The following is a 19934-nucleotide window of genomic DNA, read 5'->3' on the forward strand; positions in this document are numbered from 1 at the left end:
GGCAGCTCCACTGTACTAGCAATGCATAGGATTGGGCTGTGAGTTTTATATTTGCAAGAGCAAGGAGAAGCTGAGCAGTTTTCATTAATGTTTTCTGTGGATGTTTCATCAGTTGATTCAACAGTTAGTAGGTGGAAGATACTGTGTACAAGTAATTCAAGCAGTATACACCTGCATGGTATTCATCTTGACTCTGCTGTGGATATACTAATGAAACACAAAGTAATCTTTAAAGCTTCTGATGCATTGCTTAGATGTTTCTGAAAAAGGCATGGATTAATGAACAGAACATTTGTCAAATCTTTTAAGTACAGCAGTGGAGGTGATTGAGCCATTTAGAAAATTTTTTAATGAACTAATTAAGAAATAAGGTCTGATATTATCTCAGATTTACAGATAAGCAACAGAGCTTGCTGGGGCTTTTGGAATAAGGTGGGGAATGTTCTTGAATGCTGGAAGTGATTGCTAAAAGTATCTGTGGCCAGGCCTGTTTATATCATGCAAGTTTTAAGTTGAATGTTCATAAACAGGGGGGGCTTCTGTACTGTTTTACAATGTTCAGTTTATTATATCATATTGTACTTTTTGTCTAGTGTACAGTGTTTTTAGTTGCTATGACAGGTATTAGATACACGTATTAGTTTGCAAAGGGGTGTTCCTAATGTATTTTTTTGGTTATTACAGTATAAGATATGGTCATATACTATACTCTGCATTGTCATATAAACATTTTGGACTTTCAGCATTAATGAACTTTCCCCCGTTAGTCCATTAAATTGAGGGTTCACTGTATTCGTTTGTATTTTTAAGTCCCTCAGAGCAACTACTATTGACACAAGCTAACAAAAAGGCTGTAGAAAATTTAAGTTTGTGTTAAAGTGTCACAATGTAAAGGTAGTACTTTTATAATATCTAACATATTGTATAATTGATGGGGGGAACTTTTAGGTAGCGATATAGAAGACAGTTCCTTCTGCAGCTTTATGGGTAATTCAAGCAACAAGATGTTTCTGGAACAGAGAACTAGAAGTAATCAATCATGCAGACTGAATCTAAAAGAACAAAATAAAGGTACAATGTCTTTTTTGTGAAACAGTTTGTATCAAGTGAGAAAAATTGCATTTTGTACAGCTGAATTATTTTTATATAGCTGACAAAATTCATGTGTAAGCACAGACATTGTTTATGTGATCAGGAACAACAAACATGGCAGTTGCACATTCTGATGTGCACCTGAATCTCTATATTACAGTGGTTCCCAAACATTTTAGAGGCTTGATTTATAAATGCCAAATGGTCTGGCTAGAATGGTGATTGGACAGCAGTGCCATCTCCATGTAGCAGCTTGTTTAATCCTTGATGTACATAGTCTAATCTGCCCTGTCAGTTTTGCAACCCAACAAAAATAGCAGTTCCCAAACTGTGACCCACTAGTGGGTCCTGGATCCACAGTTTGGGAACTGCTGATATAACATACTCCAATATGCATTCAAAAATTGTCCAATTTTATATCATTGGTCCCACAAACTCCTTGTTTAAGTGTGACTAGAGCTGGATTGGACTGTATGCCTCCAACCAAACTAGAGTTAATTGAACCTGTGTCCCTTTAATTTCAAGGGGTGAAGTTTATCATTAACAAGTCCCATTTATTTCAGTGGGATTTAAACATGAATAACTTAATAGTTGGGTTATTTGGCACATACTGATGCAAATCTGTACAAATAAATATTTCAACCTAGTAGTAAATTTCTCTGGGCATAATCTGTAATGACATTCACAGACAGAGGTAACTTTTTCCACATGACACAATGTCCTTTTGTTTTGAAAGAACATTTCTTCATTTCATGAGAAATTAACACTTCTAGATACCACCATTTGATATTTGTTCAGGTAGCGCAGATGTCAGTTTTACCTTATTGATGCTTCCGCATCAGAAAAGTATTTTCATGGAACTTGCAGCTTTTATGTAACTGTATCATATTTCAAACCACAGAATTACCAGAAAATTTTCATTTGGAAGAGAAAAGAGTACTTAAGAAGTTTCCCCAAATAATCTTCTGAATGCTTAAGCATTGCTCAACTCCACAAAAGCACATAGGCTGCCTTTGGGTTAAACAGCAGTATTCTCTCCCCCTATGCTTTTTATTAACAGCCTTACCAGACAGGGATTGGAAAACTCACTTCTATGCAGATAGTCAAGGAAATAATTACAGCAAGAAATGCAAAGAGCGCGAAATTGGTAAGTCTTCCCAACCATTTAACATCACCATTAAGCATACTATGCAAATGCAAAAAGAGAACCTAGGTAAGGTTACAGCAATTTTTTTTGTTGGAGAAAATCCACACTTTCAATCTAATTTTTTGAAAGGCAGTTTTAAGGGGAAAGAGCTTGCCCCTTTCTTGTGCAGACAACTGGAAAAGGAGGAACGCTGCAGAAAAATGTTTTGTCGCCTTCCTCTTCCCCACCATTCCTACAACAGGAGAGTGAAAGGCTTATGGAGTCCTTCCATTTGCAGAAGTGGATGGATTTTGCCCTTGTTTCCATATTTTGGCAGAGGTTTAAGCTTTAAAAGAGTTCTCTTAAACTTAAGTCTTTATCGCTTCAGAATTGCTCAAAACAAATTTACAACATCGTTTTCAAAGTCAATCAGTAGGTAGAAACTCATGCTTTATATGCAGATAGTCCAAAGTAGAATGATTGGGCTGCAAAAGACCCCCCTCTGAAACTCTGGACACTGACAGCAGAACTGAGTGAGATAGACCAGTGGTCTGATTCAGCAGAAGGCAGTTTCTGTATTCCTGAATACCTTGGCAAGCATGTTGACAGTTCAACTTCTAAAATGCAGAAGGTCCCCAACTTACAAACATTCATGTTGCAAACATCTGACTTACAAACATGCTTAAGTAGCAGGTGCAGCTCTGAAAACCCCAACAAAAACAAAACAATGGAAGCTGTTTGGAGACAAACCAAATAGCTCAATAACTTAAAATAGTGACCTCTTGCTGTGGCAACAAGAATAGCAGCTTGATATCACTGTATTCCTAAAATGCTGCAAAGAGATCATCGTCACTGAGCTGCATGAAATCCTCTGTCTCTGCTGGAGAGAAGGTGGAGTACCTCAAGACATGAGGGATGCAAACATCATCACGCTGTACAAGAACAAAGGTGACAGGGGTGACTGCAACAACTACCGCGGCATCTCTCTCCTTAGCGTTGTAGGAAAGCTGTTTGCCCGAGTTGTACTAAAGAGGCTCCAGGTACTTGCAGAGAGCGTCTATCCAGAATCGCAGTGTGGATTCCGAGCCAACAGGTCCACCACTGATATGGTATTCTCCCTTAGACAACTGCAGGAGAAATGCAGGGAACAACGACAGCCACTCTTTATAGCCTTCATAGATCTCACAAAGGCTTTCGACCTGGTCAGCAGGGATGGCCTCTTCAAGATTCTCCCCAAGATTGGATGTCCACCCAGGCTCCTCAGCATCATCAGATCTTTCCACAAGGTCATGAAGGGCACTGTTGTCTTCGATGGCTCCACATCAGACCCTTTTGACATCCGAAGCGGAGTGAAGCAGGGCTGTGTTCTTGCACCAACCTTGTTTGGGATTTTCTTCGCTGTCCTGCTGAAGCAGGCCTTTGGAACTGCAACAGAAGGCATCTATCTCCGGACCAGATCAGACGGAAAGCTCTTCAACCTCTCCAGACTGAGAGCAAAATCCAAAGTCCAGCTGAAATGTCTGCGTGACTTCCTCTTTGCCGACGATGCAGCTGTCACTACCCACTCTGCCAAAGATCTCCAGCAGCTCATGGATCGTTTTAGCAAGGCCTGCCAAGATTTTGGACTGACAATCAGCCTGAAGAAAACACAGGTCATGGTTCAGGATGTGGACTCACCTCCCTGCATTACAATCTCTGAGCATGAACTGGAGGTTGTCCATGACTTTGTGTACCTTGGCTCAACGATCTCCGACACTCTTTCTCTCGATACCGAGCTAAACAAGCGCATCGGTAAAGCAGCTACCACGTTTTCCAGACTCACAAAGAGAGTCTGGTCCAACAAGAAGCTGACGGAACATACCAAGATCCAGGTCTACAGAGCTTGCGTCCTGAGTACACTTCTGTACTGCAGCGAGTCATGGACTCTTCGCTCACAACAGGAGAGGAAACTGAGCGCTTTCCACATGCGCTGCCTCCGACGCATCCTCGGCATCACCTGGCAGGACAAAGTTCCAAACAACACAGTCCTGGAACGTGCTGGAATCCCTAGCATGTATTCACTGCTGAAACAGAGACGCCTGCGTTGGCTTGGTCATGTCGTGAGAATGGATGATGGCCGGATCCCAAAGGATCTCCTCTATGGAGAACTCGTGCAAGGAAAGCGCCCTACAGGTAGACCACAGCTGCGATACAAGGACATCTGCAAGAGGGATCTGAAGGCCTTAGGGATGGACCTCAACAAGTGGGAAACCCTGGCCTCTGAGCGGCCCGCTTGGAGGCAGGCTGTGCAGCATGGCCTTTCCCAGCTTGAAGAGACACTTTGCCAACAGTCTGAGGCTAAGAGGCAAAGAAGGAAGGCCCATAGCCAGGGAGACAGACCAGGGACAGACTGCACTTGCTCCCGGTGTGGAAGGGATTGTCACTCCCGGATTGGCCTTTTCAGCCACACTAGACGCTGTGCCAGAACCACCTTTCAGAGCGCGATACCATAGTCTTTCGAGACTGAAGGTTGCCAATACAAATAAAAAATCACTGTATTACAGTGGTGGCGAACCTTCGGCACCAGACAGGGCACGAAGCGCTGAGCCAGGTAGCCTGGGGAGGGGCGCTGAAGTTGCGTGTCCCTTTAAAGGAAACGGAGGCTTTATCAGAGCCCCGTGTGTTGGGAGGGCGGGCTGCTTCCCTCTGCCCCCCTGCGCTCACTGCCCTCCTCTCCCTTCACCCCCACCTGCCCCACATTTGTTTCCGTTTTCAATTTTGCGCGTTCTGCAGGCTTGGATTGGAGACACGCACACTCCTGTGCGTGTCTACTCAGAAGTAAGCCCCATTAGAGTCGATGAGGCTTACTCCCAGAAAAGAGTGCCTGGGATTGCAGCCTTGGAGCTACTGCTGTGCTTGTCTACTCAGTAGTAAACCCCATTACAATGGATGAGGCTTATTCCCAGGAAAGGGTGCCTGGGATTGCAACCTTGGAGTCTGCTCCTGTGCATGTCTACTCAGCAGTAAGCCCCATTACAGGGGATTAGATTTACTCCCAGGAAAGAGTGCCTGGGATTGCAGCATTGGAGCTACTGCTGCGTGTGTCTACTCAGAGGTAAGCCCCATTACAGTGGATGAGGCTTACTCCCAGGAAAGAGTGCCTGGGATTGGAGCCTGCTCCTGTGCATGTCTACTCAGAAGTAAGCCCCTTTAGAGTCAATGAGGCTTACTCCTAGGAAAGAGTGGCTGGGATTGCAGTCTTAGAGCCCACTTCTGTGGGTGGGGCTTTTAAAAAAAATTTTTTTCTTGTCTGAGAAAATGAGCAGTGGCATGGTCTTGCAGCCACCCCCTCCCTGACAATAGTTCTTTACCCAGCATGTAATTAGTCTGTGGAACTCTTTGCCACAGGAAGCAGTGATGACAACTTGCCTAGATGCCTTTAAGAAGGGATTGGACAAATTTCTAGAGGAAAAGTTCATTAAGGGTTACAAGTAATAGTGGGTAAAAGATGTTAATGTATGAGTTGTTTTTTCTAAACTAAAACCTCAATATTCAGGTTAAAATGCCGTGTTGGCACTTTGTGATTAAAAAGTGGGTTTTGGGTTGCAGTTTGGGCACTCGGTCTCTAAAAGGTTAGCCATCACTGCTGTATTAACTTAAAAATCTGGGGATTCTTGGGGCAGAAGGGAGGGAGAAGCCAAAAAAAGCAGTCAGCATCACCCAGGTTGACTGGGCACAGGGACAGCTGAGCTATTGCAGGGTGCAGGAGATCATTACTACTATAAGAAAAAAAAGTGAGCCTTGAACAGAGGTGATTCCAGCAACAAAACACAGTCACTTTTTACCACTACCAAGCAGGAAGGAGAGGACTAAACCCAAGTTTGATCAAGCCTCCCCATGGGCAGCTGCCATCTACTCCCTTTAAAAAACCAAACACTGAGAAAATCTTAAGTTTAAATATCATTTAAGTTATATTAATATAACTAAATATTCAGGCCAAAGGAACATTCTTATGACAGCACCCTTCTGTGCTGTAATTTCTTTGACCCAGTGAATACCTAAGAGTTGCACTTTTGCCCACAGGCAAGTCTTTGCAGTTACACTGCCTCTCTGAATTACAGACATCCACTGGACCCAAAAGCTTTCACTGCACAGTCATACTTTCATCTACAAAGATCTACATGATTTAATTCAAATAATACAGTCATTTAAGGGGGGAATAAAAGCAAACAGCTGTTACCCTTATTGTTGAAATCTTTAGCACTAGCACTCAGGGGAATGTGTCTATTTAATGTGCTTGGGGTATTTTTGCTAATTGTTTTCAAAACTTCAGCTTTTTCACAAAAGAAAAGCATTGCATTACAAAGGATTTATGCATCCAACCAACCAGAACAGGTGACTGACAGACTCTCTGACAGGTAAGGCACATCAGTAGCTTTAAATGTTAAAGCAGACAGCATGAGCCAAATCCACTTCTAAAATTAGCCATATCCCCATATACTTTTGAGATGTTTGCCCCAACTTTTTTGGGGGCAAAAAATCAAAACTTCACATGTAGGCTAATGGGTTCTGAGCTGTCTGTGACAGAGCAGGAGAGAGATCTTGGGGTGGTGGTAGACAGGTCGATGAAAGTGTCGACCCAATATGCGGCGGCAGTAAAGAAGACCAATTCTATGCTCAGGATCATTAGAAAAGGTATTGAGAACAAAACAGCTAATATTATAATGCCGTTGTACAAATTGATGGTAAGGCCACACCTGGAGTATTGTGTGCAGTTCTGGTCAACACATATCAAAAAGGACATAGTGAAAGTGGAAAAGGTGCAAAAGAGGGCAACTAAGATGATTGCTGGGCTGGGGCACCTTCCTTATGAGGAAAGGCTATGGCGTTTGGGCCTGTTCAGCCTAGAAAAGTGACGCCTGAGGGGAGACATGATTGAGACATACAAAATTATGCATAGGAAGGATAAAGTAGATAGAGATGCTCTTTACACTCTCACATAACACCAGAACCAGGGGACATCCACTAAAATTGAGCATTGGGCGAGTTAGGACAGACAGAAGAAAATATTTCTTTACTCAGTGTGTGGTTGGTCTGTGGAACTCCTTGCCACAGGATGTGGTGACGGCATCTGGCCTGGATGCCTTTAAAAGGGGATTGGACAGGTTTCTGGCAGAAAAATCCATAACGGATTACAAGCCATGATGTGTATGTGCAACCTCCTGATTTTAGAAATGGGCTATGTCAGATGCAAGGGAGGGCGCCAGGATGAGGTCTCTTGTTATCTGGTGTGCTTCCTGGGGCATTTGGTGGGCCGCTGTGAGATACAGGAAGCTGGACTAGATGGGCCTATGGCCTGATCCAGTGGGGCTGTTCTTATTTTCTTAGGCTACTTCGTCACCATTTTTACAGCAATGCGATTTTGAATTTTAAAGATCTCAAAAGTTACTCTAGTAAATATTATACTAGGCCTCTAAAACTAATGAATATGAATGAAGAATCTGTAATCTTTTAGTGATTGAAAGACGTATGTTCATGCATGGACCCTACTAGCCACAGTATAGAACTATCAAATGGACTTCCAACATCAAATAGGTTCCAACCCTTCGTATATTGAAAGTAGAATTATTTTGTGCCTGGAAGCTTTTGTTTAGGCAGCATCAAATAATTGTGTAGATTTCTTGTTACTTTCTAGACAAAATCTAGAAAAGTTCCTGTGGTGGTCTCATAGTTCCTGATCCAAGATACTTAATGCCCAATTCCACTGCCACCAGTCCCTAGTCTGCTGGGGCCTCACTTTTTACAAAGCCTTGAGGGATTAGGGCTATTCCCTTCCAGGTTCTCCCTTGCTGGGTCCAGTTTATCCTCTGGTAGCCTGGTGCTCTGCCACAATTTATGGCAGGATCAAAGCATAGGCAATGCAGCTCTTTTAACAAAAAAAGACACTTGAGTAGCAATCTCTCAAATATTTGAGTGATGTGATTCACTGGTGATACAACTCAGTGTTTTCAGCTCCACTGGCAAAGAGCTTGCCCTTTTATACACTTTGGGGCTGCTTAGCTCCTCCCCCTTTCAGTTGGCCATTTGGGAGGGAATTTTAAACTAAACTGCCCTTCCTGTACTTTTAAAAAATTAAATGATTTTGGAGGAAAACTTGTTTGAAGTCAGTTGGAATTCAAAGACACAAGGAAGCAGTTTTTTAACTTCTGTTCATGCACTGTCCAAACCAGATACTCAAGAATGTACGATACCATTATCCATTCACCACAGTACCTTACCAGTAGGAATACTCATGGAAAGAGGTCAATGAGTAATCTGAGAAAGAAGCACATTAAGGACACAGATACAAAGGTAAGAGGGTACTGCACTTGCCTAAAGGCATAATCTTCTACATTCCTTGCCAAAAATTGACAAGGAAAGTTAGAATTCCCGAGCTGAACATCAATGAACAAACAATTCTCAGAAACATATTTATCTGAGAGTTTAAAGACTGATAGGGCCTCTATGTTAATACAGAATTTTCACTGTGAAACTTCAGTGTGTTGCTCCTCTCTATTCTAAGAAGTCCTCATGGCAGCTAACATTTGGTTAACAATGTAGATCAGCTTTTCAAAGCACAGCAGCATGGCAATCTTGCCTTCCTGGTAATTAAAAGTGGGTGTTTTTCCTCATCAGTTCACAGACATTAAATTATCAAACAAGTTTGTATTCTTAACAGATCTTAAACTCCACTTTGGATCATGTCATACAGACTGCGAACAGCTTGAAGAGAACGACAGAGCACATGATGCAACTTGTTTCAGAAGATTTAGCCAAGACCAAAACTCAGATAACCAATACTGCAGCTACCAAGTACTATAACTAAAGAGACAAAACTATATCTGAATGCAACATCAGCAAAGTACTAAATGCACTTCTTATTCCTTTCCCATATATAAAAGATATTTCTATCCAAGTTTGCTAAATAAAAATGTAACCAAAGAATTGACACCGTTTGGTAAATTATTAAGTTGTAAGTTAATAAACAGATTTTGCAAAACTATTCATTATATACAAGTTCAGAGTTTGGAACAAGGATGTTTCCCATATGGTGTTGGTGCAGCAGAATTCTCTTTTCTTGAATGCTCTAGCTATGTTTACTCATGTTAGATAGCTCAGGCACTGTCTATTTGTATGTTGATCCCTAGCTTTATTTTGGTACATTATTGTTCAAAGTGCAGCTTTACTATAATAAAATGTGTTTAGTATATGCTTTCTAGGTTATTAATATAGCATCTTCAATGTGAAATACCATAATCATGGTATTTGTCCTGAAATCAACTCAGCTAAACTGTTTTTATATGCATGTGGAATTGTAACCATATTGTATGCCTGTAAGGAATACCACTGTAAATACAGGTATTCAAGTAAACCAGATTAGGTCAAGTATTACTGCTTGCTTCTCTGGAAGGACACAAGACATGAGGTTGCTTCCTAGTCAACACGCCCAGCTTTACATAACTCTTTTTCATCACTGTCACTGAAGAAGAGTAAAGGAAATGTGAAGAGCCAGTACCATAGTTCAATTATTTTTGCAAGCATAGAAAAATAGTCTGCCAGTTGCCCTGTATTTTCTGAAAGGGCTATCCAACAAAAAATAATGAATCAAGGACAGTACATTGTTCAAAGTTCTTTATTGATGGTAAAATGCTTACCACTTCCATGATTAATTTCACCCATACGCCATACAAAGATCCGTGCAGTCCCAGACACACAGCCAACATTTTGTCCAATTTCTCAGGACAAAGACTTTACCTTATACACTACCTTACTACATGCTGCTTTCAGTGAATTCTCATAAGTTGCATGGATTTTCACAGTTCAATGCATTGCAGTTATGAAACCGTTATACATTTTTATTTACAACTTCTATATATTGTTTATGGCCCTTTTTATAATATCTTTAGAAACATACATGTCTCCAGGCTAGAAAGTTTACACATTACTGAAAAGTCATTAGCATATATACACAAACATGTTTTTCCAAGTCCTAGTATAGCACACTGTAGTGAACATTCTCTACGCCAAACACATTTCACAACTAAATGCCATCTATAACCCAGCAAATCAATATAAAAACACAAGCTGTTACACACATTATTTCCACTTTATCCATTACCTTCCCCCCCACTCCAAGTAGCAGATTTCAAATTATAAAAAGTACTCAATTAAATTGAGTCCTGAACAGTCCCAAATACAGCAATATTTTATAAAATATATACATTAGCCACAATTCAGTTCAAGCTGAGCCCTTTTAAATCCCACGATTTTAATGGAGCAGCTAAGTGCATGCTTAACACTTCTCCCATTGAAACTGATAGAACTTAAAATTGTGCTTAACTTTTGCTGTACTGTGCCTGTAATTTTTATATTATATGTTCTTAATTTTTTTTTAAGTTAAGCGCAACTGAAACTCTGAACATGATACATATCTATTCATTTTTTAAGCTGAACGTATCCTTTATTTTTGTTACAGTAAGCCCTTTTACATCATCCAGTAGTCTTCTAGGTGTCACAACATGAGTGGAACCTGGTAAAAGGAGATAAAGAAATGGTGGTAATTTACACCTGTTTACTAAATTAAAAAGAAGCAGTATATGGCAGTGGCTCCCAAACTGTGAGCCATGGCTCCCCAGGGAGCCAGAGAAACCAGCCATGGAGGCCATGGAATCCTTGCAAAAAACCCACCACTCTATACATTGTAGCCCTAATAGGGAACCATAGCTGGTAAGGGAGCCACCAGCTGAAAAAGTCTGAAAACCACTGGTAGGTATATGGAGATGTTCCTTTTGAACCTTACTGCACTCTCAACATTAGAGTGGGTGCATTTTTTAATTAATAAATTTAACCTCTCACAAGGATGTTGGGGCAAACAAACAAGCTGTGAGCAGAGCTTTGAGGTCAACATTTAACCCCTTTTGATAGGATCCAACTTCAGGAGATAAACTGGAGACGTCATAGAGGTGAGTATATTCCACATACTCCTAGTGAATCATACTGCCATAGTACCAACAAGAACTGTGAAAACACATTGCTTCAGGATCAATAGCTAGAATTCAACTGCAGTAGTTCAGGCAAAGGTCAGGACTAAGACTTCCATGGAACATACTAGCCTGTCTGAAAGCATGTTATATGTTACAATGTTCACTCACCAAATGTTTCTGTGTTCAAAATACATCAGAATAATCCAATGAAATTCAGTAAAAGACATAAGTACTTATACAACATAAAAGACTGTATTTGCTACCATACCTAAGCCAACTACTAGCATAAGCCCAATGCATGTGTTTCACAGAAGTCTGAAAACCTTGTGTCCCTGATCCAGGCCCAAATAGTCTCCAACATATAGAAGGTAGGATCTTATGGGATCACCATATGATCAGGCACATCAATACTTCCCAGTGTTGCTCCCTAATAAAGTTACTAATGGGAGAAACAAAGTTAGTATGATTCCATTTGACTAGACCTGCCAGACCATCAAAGTGTGGGCTTTTGGCAGGACTATTATATATTTGATTTTAATGGGCTAAAAAGGGGATTAAATATATCCCCAGAAGATATACTAATATCTGTTACAATAGCCAAGAACTAAAAACCTTAAATCTAGTTCCATGATACTGGGAGCTTTAAACTCCAACCTAAACCTTGAAACAACCAGCCCTCATGGCAAACTGCTTCTGAAACAGAAGTGAGTTTCAAAAGCCATTTGCAAAACAGAGTTCAAAGGACCAACAGCTAATTATAAAAATCAGTGAAATCCCAGAAGACAGGGCTGGCAACATCATCCAAGTACTGACTGAAGATCCTTGCACCCCCAAGGATCCACCCAACCAACCCCTGAAGCCCACCAGTACCTAACTTGGGCAGCAAAGCAACATGTTTGGCCAAACACGTTGCCATTACTGCCTTCCAAGCATTGAGAAGGCAGTTGGAAGTGGAGGTGGATAGTTAGAGGAGGACAGCCAACTAAGCACAAGTCTCAAATAGGCTCCTACTCCTCCTACACCTGACCAAAATGCTTAATCTGCATGGAACAACTGCACTCAGGACCAGAAGGGGATGGAGGAAGGGCCAGCACAAGTGTCACACGGGACACTCCTCCTTCCCTTATTCGGCAGCCTTACTCTCATGGACCCCCTGGATGCAGAGGGTTTGTAAGAACAAGCCCCAGGTCTACCTACCCATCAGCCAAGTAAACTGGAAGTGGCTTTGTGTGCACACAGGGGCACTCCCTCATTGTGTCAGGCCATGGCACCACCCCTACCAGAAACCCCAGCACAGACCAGTTACCTTACCTTTCAAATTTGTATCATATTTTCATTGGCCACTTATTACTTTTAGAAACTAAACCTGAAGTGACCGAACAGGTAAGGAAAATCTTGAAGCAACTGATTTGCTGTCTATTTAGATCCTGTTAATTTCAACAGCAACTCAATATACCCAGCATCATATATTACTGAAGTTCTAGCAACATATTAAACACAGATACATGAAAAAAACCTTCAGCAGTTCCAGGATTTTCAGGAGCAGTGGGGAGAGAAGAGAGTAGCTGATTTATTTTGCTTTTCAGGAAAAACAGCTAGGGGGTTTGTCTTGAATGGCAGGAAAGGGTTACATACACACAATATTTTTTCTACTCACCATGTCCTGCCAAAGCAGCTTTTCATCTTAAAGAAGTCACTGAGCTTCCATTACATGTAAAACTGACTTGGCAGAGGAGTTCGAGAACGCAAGAATAAAACACAGGAGATGGTGTGCCAATGATAATGGGTAACGTATCTCAACTGAAGAGGTTGATACAACAACCACTTCAAGTTGCTTAATAGGTTCCACTCTGGTTGCTAAAAGCCGTTTTGATTTTAAAGAGATTAAAGATTTTAAAGAGCCAAAGAATTCAAAGGAACTAATCCACAGATGAGGACATTAATTTCCTATAGCACTGGTGGTAATTTTTGAAGTTGTAAGCATTAAAGTACAGCTGCAATCTTGTCTAAGCAATAGTTTTAAGTCAGGCTTACCAATAACAACTTCGCAAGACTTGTAGGCTTGAGCAACTTCATATGCACAGCGCATCTCAGAATAAGTAATGCCGCCAATGACAAACACAATAAGCTTGGAGCTGTTCTTCCGGTCATCCAAGTAACTGGCTTTGGATTTATTGCGAGCACTATAAAAATAAAGTGTTTCAAAGGCTATTCTTTGAGATGTTCATATTTATGACTATATATATGTCATAAACACACACATCAGATTTTTCAAATACTGTATTAAAAACTTAAGAAAACGGACAAGAGTCCTGGCTTGCACGCAAGCCGATCTTGCTTGGTCCACCCTATCTTATGAGGCCGGAGGCAAAGCTGTAGGCACCCAATTGGTGTCCCAACAACAGGGGAGGAGACTGGCTAACTCTGGGTCAGCATTACAAGGAACTCTCCTCAATCTGGCTCGTTTTTGACTCCCATCCACCCTTTGTGCAATCTGAGACTAGCTGTTTTTTCCATTCAGGGCCAAGTAGGAATTTTCTGCTGCATGCTGATTAGCCAGATCAGACAGTTTTTTCACCTACTCCATATTGTCTTTGGATTGCAGTGGTACCTCTCTTTGCCTTTGTGGTCACTTCGGGCAGGTTAAGTGTGGACCAGGGAGACAGAAGTAGGGATTAAGTCAGCAAAAGTCAGTGGGTGAGCCAGTACTGCTCCCCAGAGGCTTGCTTGTTCAGGGAGGCTGGCTAGGTTATGCAAAGGCTTTGCATAGGCTACCCCAAGGGCTTTCCTGCTGGGGCGAGTCAGTGCAGTCCAGCTGCCTTGAGCCTTTGGGGTTGGCATTGAGAAGCTTGACAGCTTCTACTGACAGGCTGCAGCTTGAAGTCAGGGTGAGAATGCCTGTTCCAGGGAATAGAGGGTCATTTCATATCTCCTGTAAGTTAGCTGCACACAATTAAGGGAATGAAGATTAAGACTTCACCTGCTGCAGGTTTCGTCTCTGTAAATGGCTTTAATAAAATGGCCCAATTTAACCTAAGCCTCCGACTCGCATGATTATTTGGGGATGGGACAGGGAAACTTTTCTTCACACATCATTAGACCACTTACCTCACTGCTCCAGAGCCATTCCAAGGAACAGGGCATGAGGAACTATAAGGCCACTCTTTTGAATCCAGTTTATTTTCTATAGCGTCCTGGAAAAAAAGGTGGAATTAGCCAACTGAGGGACTCAATTAAGGGATATTGGTTCAAGCTCTTCACATGTCCTACCAATGACATACAGGCCCAAACCTGCATACAGTAGCAAAGAAACACATAACAAAATAATGGATGCAAAGGTACTGTCTAGTTAATTCAACGTTGTCCAAAACTCCAAAATCAGGACGTCACTGCACATCTGTCCCCAACACAAATCTTAAGAGACTACTCATATAACCATGCAATTTCCCACAATGAATATTGACCAAGCTGAGAGAGCAAACAATGTGGGACAAGCAGGCATGCAAACAGTTTAATAAGGATAACAAAGAACCCAATGCGAGTATATAATATATGATATGTGTATGTCGCTTTCTGTAAAAGTCTCCTAAGAAAACCTATTATTGTCTCATGACCAATGTGAACAAAATATTCCAAGAATTTTTTTTCATGTTCACTTTCAAGTGTCTACTGCCACCCAGTTTAAATGTCACCTTCTAGGCATGGCAAACAGAGGTGTGAGGAAGCATGGTCACATGAAGATGGCTCCCAGTCTCACTGCAAATGGATATGGAAAGTAATGACAACTACATATTGCACTGGAGCAAATAGTTACTAACACATGTGTTAACTGCAGTATATGGTTATGTGCTATAAGATATGTTGTCCTCCAGAGAAAATAATAGGAAGTGCAGCTTTTAGAAGCAAATACATGTGTGACTAAAAGCAAACTTTTCTGGAAACTTTACCTCCATAACATCCTTAATGACAGGAGTCCATCTAGAAAGCTGAAATGTTTCTTCTGAAGAACGATCCCTCCTTGATGATTTGCGTTGTGATGTTGACTAAAATACACAAGGGTATTTTATAACATGAAGTGGCTTTTAAAAATAGGATCTTATTTTTATGAGACAGGAAGAACTGTCTAAATGGCGCAAACACAAAATAACAAATGGCAGGTAAATAAAAAGAGACAACACTGAAGAGCCTACAGAGTTGAGAGTTAGACTTTGATTTGCGGAAAATAAATTCAGGCCTGTTAGATTTGTATTGTGATCTACTTTGATGTACTGCAGTATTTGCTGAGGAAAATATTACACATTTCATCTTGAATGTCAATATTTTTCTTTCATCTATTCAAGAGTTCTGTTATAAACTGATTGAGTACTCAAAGACCACTTTCTGCAGTCTTCTTGGTGTATTGCAACAGAGTGTCCAATGATAGGAGAGTAGAGAGTTGTGTGAGAGAGTGGTTTTGTGTTGTTTTTTTTAAATGCGGAATGCTGGGCATTTGCAATGCGAAAGTTTTCTTGGCATGATTAACTTTTAAAGGAAATAAATCCACTATAATCAAGAGACTTGTACCACAGGGGTACACAAATTTTGGTGGGCCTCTGTAGCCAACCATAATATGTAGATGCTATCCACCTGCCCTTCACACAACCTAAGCAACTAGAGCAGCCATTTTCAATCACTGTGCCATGGCACACTGGTGTGCTGTGAATGGTCTGCAAGTGTGTCATGGGAGTTGGGGGAGGATCATTTATGAGTAGGGACATTGGGGAATGTGAGCACCCCACCAGCAGCATGGTGTGCCTTGTCAATTGTCAAAATGCTGATGGTGTGCCTTGATAATTTTAATACCTTTTCAGTGTGCCATGAGACGAAAGGCTAAAAAAAAAATCACTGAACTAGACAGGGGAAGGAGGCTATCTGATATCAAGCTGATCTCATGAGGCACTCCAGCTCCACTATTTCCAACGCACACTCTGACATCAGAAACTAGATTCCTCTAAAGTGTGTGGTTTTACCTAAATGTTCGAACTATCAAAAATTTGAAAAACATTTAGGTGAAGATGAAAATGAAGAGCAAGCAAAGTATGAAACACAAATGCCAAAGGAGGTCAGATAATAGCAGTTAGAAAACAAGTAAAATAAGGTAGTCATTAAAATAAAATGTTGCATTTCTTACTGTAGTAACAACAGGTACACCAAGGTACTTCCAATTTTTTATCATGTCACTGTCATTTTCTATCTGTACATTCTGGATCAGTTTGTCCAAATTTTCTTGTGTAGTTCCTTTCCACATTTAAAAAAAATGGAACATTTTGAATTAGTAACTGATACCTGTGTAACATTCACACACACACACACACACACACACACACACACACACACACACGTTTAATACTAAGATACATTAAAATATTCTAGGGGTCCTAAAAAGATTATAACTTCATACAAGACTGTTAAATTTGTAGCATTATACTAATTACTTCTACATATTGATATTCCAATAAATCCGTATTTCCTTACAAGGTAACAGTATCCAACAACTATCCCCAATATTTGACCATTTTGAAAGAGCTAGACATTATTAGTCTACTCAGGGGTATCTTCTATGAAAGACATTTCAACAAGAATCACTGCACAAGCAGCATTCATTTACAGTGTTGAACTACATACTAAAGTTTCTCTTTGCAGTAGATAGAAGATACAAACTTTACCATTTGTGCTGAAGATATAGAGGAGGATGGCTCTTATCTTATCATAGTTATCATGGTTTTTATTTAGCAGTACAGGAAGGAGAACTCTCATTGAATCTTTCACTTTCTGTCCATCAGCATCCGTACCAAGGGCCAAATCCTAAAGTTACAAACCAAGAGATCTTCTCAAGTCATACCAAACTCAAATCTCGATTATGCAAGCAGAACTTTTTCTATAATGTTGCAACACAGGTCTACATTTAGTGTTAATCTGGGGAATATAGTTGTAGAGGCATCTCATATTTCTCCTTGTATCTGAACTTTCCCCTTGCCTCTCAGATAAAGTTAAACTGAGTATACTGCTAGAAGTCACATGGCAAGCTGTAAAAGCAAACCAACACACAGTATTAACAGCACCGGAGACAAAGCCTTACAGTTGCAATCTTTAATGGACATTGCAGTACATTACAGAGAGTAGTGAATTCACCTCATCTACTTCGCAAACAAATTAACTGTCCAACTTTGACTCTTTGCTCTTCCTTCTAACCTTGATCTTCTTTTCCCCCCATAATAGTAGCAGGGCCATTATTGCAGTTGCACTCCAGGCCTTTCAGAACTTGATGCAGTAGCTACAAAACAACTGTGATCCTTATCATTGGACAAAATGTAACTAGCCCTTGAAGGACAAGATGAGACAGCTGCAGTAGTATTCTGGTGCTCTTTCTGCCCAGAAGAGACACTACAGCAGTTCATAAGCTGTGCATTCTGTTCCTCCAGACCCTTTGTATCAGCAGTTTTGCACTGGGGTTCTGAACTGGAAAGACCATTGCTGCATTCTTCCTAGACAGGAGGAAAAATTGTTGCACTGGCCAGAAGAAGATACAAATAGTCACCCATCATAAATGTTGCCTCTCCTTAGGAGAGTGGCCAATCACACTTCCAATGTAATAGCACTGCATTTATCCAATTCCATCTAATTGCACATATGGGTAATTCACATACCTGTTCAACTTTGCACAGCTTTTCTATATTGCTCTTAAACTTGTTCATGCAATCTTCAGCTATATTAAGATGCACAACTTGCTGCAAAATAAAAGCAAAAACATGCATCATTATTATTCAAAAATAACAGCCAGTAATATTTCATCTATCTTTTACAGGTTTGTTTCCCAAATGATAAAGATTCCAAAATGTTCAGAGGCAGAAATGTTTACAGACACATTGAACAGGAATCTAATTTGTAAAACTGCCTATTAGAGCCAACGTATTGCTTGTTTCAAATCATAAAAGTAATACATAAATACTGAGTGTTACTGGCAAGTCATATTCATCCCTGGCACACAATTTCATAAACAGACCCTGTATAAGAATTAACAACATAACATAAGAACAGCCCCACTGGATCAGGCTATAGGCCCATCTAGTCCAGCTTCCTGTATCTCACAGCGGCCCACCAAATGCCCCAGGGAGCACACCAGATAACAAGAGACCTGCATCCTGGTGCCCTCCCTTGCATTGGCATTCTGACATAGCCCATTTCTAAAATCAGGAGGTTGCACATACGCATCATGGCTTGTACCCCGTAATGGATTTTTCCTCCAGAAACTTGTTCAATCCCCTTTTAAAGGCATCCAGGCCAGACACCATCACCACATCCTGCAGCAAGGAGTTCCACAGACCAACCACACTCTGAGTAAAAAAATATTTTCTTTTGTCTGTCCTAACCCTCCCAGCACTCAATTTTAGTGGATGTCCCCTGGTCCTGGTGCTATGTGAGAGTGTAAAGAGCATCTCTCTATCCACTTTATTCCTCCCATGCATAATTTTGTATGTCTCCATCATGTCCCCCCTCAGGCGTCACTTTTCTAGGCTGAAGAGGCCCATAGCCTTTCCTCATAAGGAAGGTGCCCCAGCCCAGTAATCATCTTAGTCACTCTCTTTTGCACCTTTTCCATTTCCACTATGTTCTTTTTGAGATGTGGCGACCAGAACTGGACACAATACTCCAGGTGTGGCCTTACCATCGATTTGTACAACGGCATTATAATATTAGCTGTTTTGTTCTCAGTACCCTTTCTAATGATCCCAGGCATAGAACTGGCATTCTTTACTGCCACTGCACACTGGGTTGTCAATAAATTCATGAAGGTTAGGTCAGCAACAGCTATTTGCTAAGACAGCTAAATGGAATCTCCATATACACATGGGCAGTATATTTCTAAGTTGCAGATCTTGAGGACCAACAACAGAAAGGCTCTTCATGCCAGACTTTTGAATGTGCAGAAATCTCTGGTTTACCAAGGTTGGCACCAGTATGTTGGACTAGATAAATTTCCTTGGATTTCAATTTCCTTGAAACTAGCTAGTGACTGCCGAGTTCAAGGGTTATCTAAAACAACATTTTGGCACATTATAAGGACTGGTGCACCAGTTCAAGGTCCAGGTTGAAAAACTATTTTGCAACCAACCCTACCTCTATTCAACCATAATTGGTCAGAGAAGCAGGTTATAACATGGTTGAAATCTAAAAATCACACAGCATTCAGACTCAGACACATCAGTGAAGTTATGCTTACCTTAGTAAGCTGTTTGCGAAAGTAGGGCATCTTTTTCATGAGCTGAGCCAGATTACCTAAAGACAACTGAAAAATAATTCAAAAATTTACTACCAAAAATTTCATATTCACCATCTCTTGCAACTTGTTATTTCAAGAACTGAAAAATACCATGATCAGGACTACCAAGCCTACTTATTTTTATTAGTGTCTTAGAGCGCAATCCCAAACGCTGTATCAGTCGTCATAAGTCCCTTGCGTCAGCCGAGGAGTGTCGCACATGTGCCTTAAGGCATGCCAGCGAGTCAGAGAGGCTGGTGCAAGGACGTGTACCAGCCTCCCCATGTCAGAGCAAGCCGTGGTACAGGTGAGTTCATGCCATAGCGGGCCACCAGCACAGGGGCTGGGGAAGACAGGATGAGGTTGGAACTGGGGTATTCCAGAGCAGGGGAGAGCAGGCCACTGGTGGGCCATG

At 41.1% G+C, this 19934-nt stretch overlaps 2 protein-coding genes across 4 annotated transcripts in view; one reads left to right on the forward strand and one right to left on the reverse strand.

Moving 5' to 3' along the window:
• The window catches only part of AKNAD1 (AKNA domain containing 1), a 36409-nt gene extending 27347 nt beyond the window's left edge, over positions 1-9062 (forward strand). The window contains exons 13-17 of the mRNA XM_066624554.1: positions 949-1071; positions 2153-2239; positions 6531-6615; positions 8362-8548; positions 8916-9062. Coding sequence (XP_066480651.1) covers positions 949-1071; positions 2153-2239; positions 6531-6615; positions 8362-8548; positions 8916-9062 — 629 coding nt within the window. The remainder of the gene's footprint in view (positions 1-948; positions 1072-2152; positions 2240-6530; positions 6616-8361; positions 8549-8915) is intronic.
• Positions 9063-9851: 789 nt separating this feature from the next.
• The window catches only part of STXBP3 (syntaxin binding protein 3), a 30746-nt gene continuing 20663 nt past the window's right edge, over positions 9852-19934 (reverse strand). For all 3 annotated transcript variants that reach the window (XM_066623925.1, XM_066623926.1, XM_066623927.1), the window contains 8 exons: positions 19481-19546; positions 17907-17987; positions 16926-17064; positions 16391-16497; positions 15168-15263; positions 14329-14414; positions 13255-13403; positions 9852-10766 (listed from right to left, as the gene is read on the reverse strand). In XM_066623925.1, the coding sequence (XP_066480022.1) occupies positions 10669-10766; positions 13255-13403; positions 14329-14414; positions 15168-15263; positions 16391-16497; positions 16926-17064; positions 17907-17987; positions 19481-19546 (822 nt within the window). In that variant the 3' untranslated portion in view covers positions 9852-10668. The remainder of the gene's footprint in view (positions 10767-13254; positions 13404-14328; positions 14415-15167; positions 15264-16390; positions 16498-16925; positions 17065-17906; positions 17988-19480; positions 19547-19934) is intronic.

Source organism: Tiliqua scincoides, chromosome 4 (assembly GCF_035046505.1).
Source record: "Tiliqua scincoides isolate rTilSci1 chromosome 4, rTilSci1.hap2, whole genome shotgun sequence".
Taxonomy (NCBI): Eukaryota; Metazoa; Chordata; class Lepidosauria; order Squamata; family Scincidae; genus Tiliqua; species Tiliqua scincoides.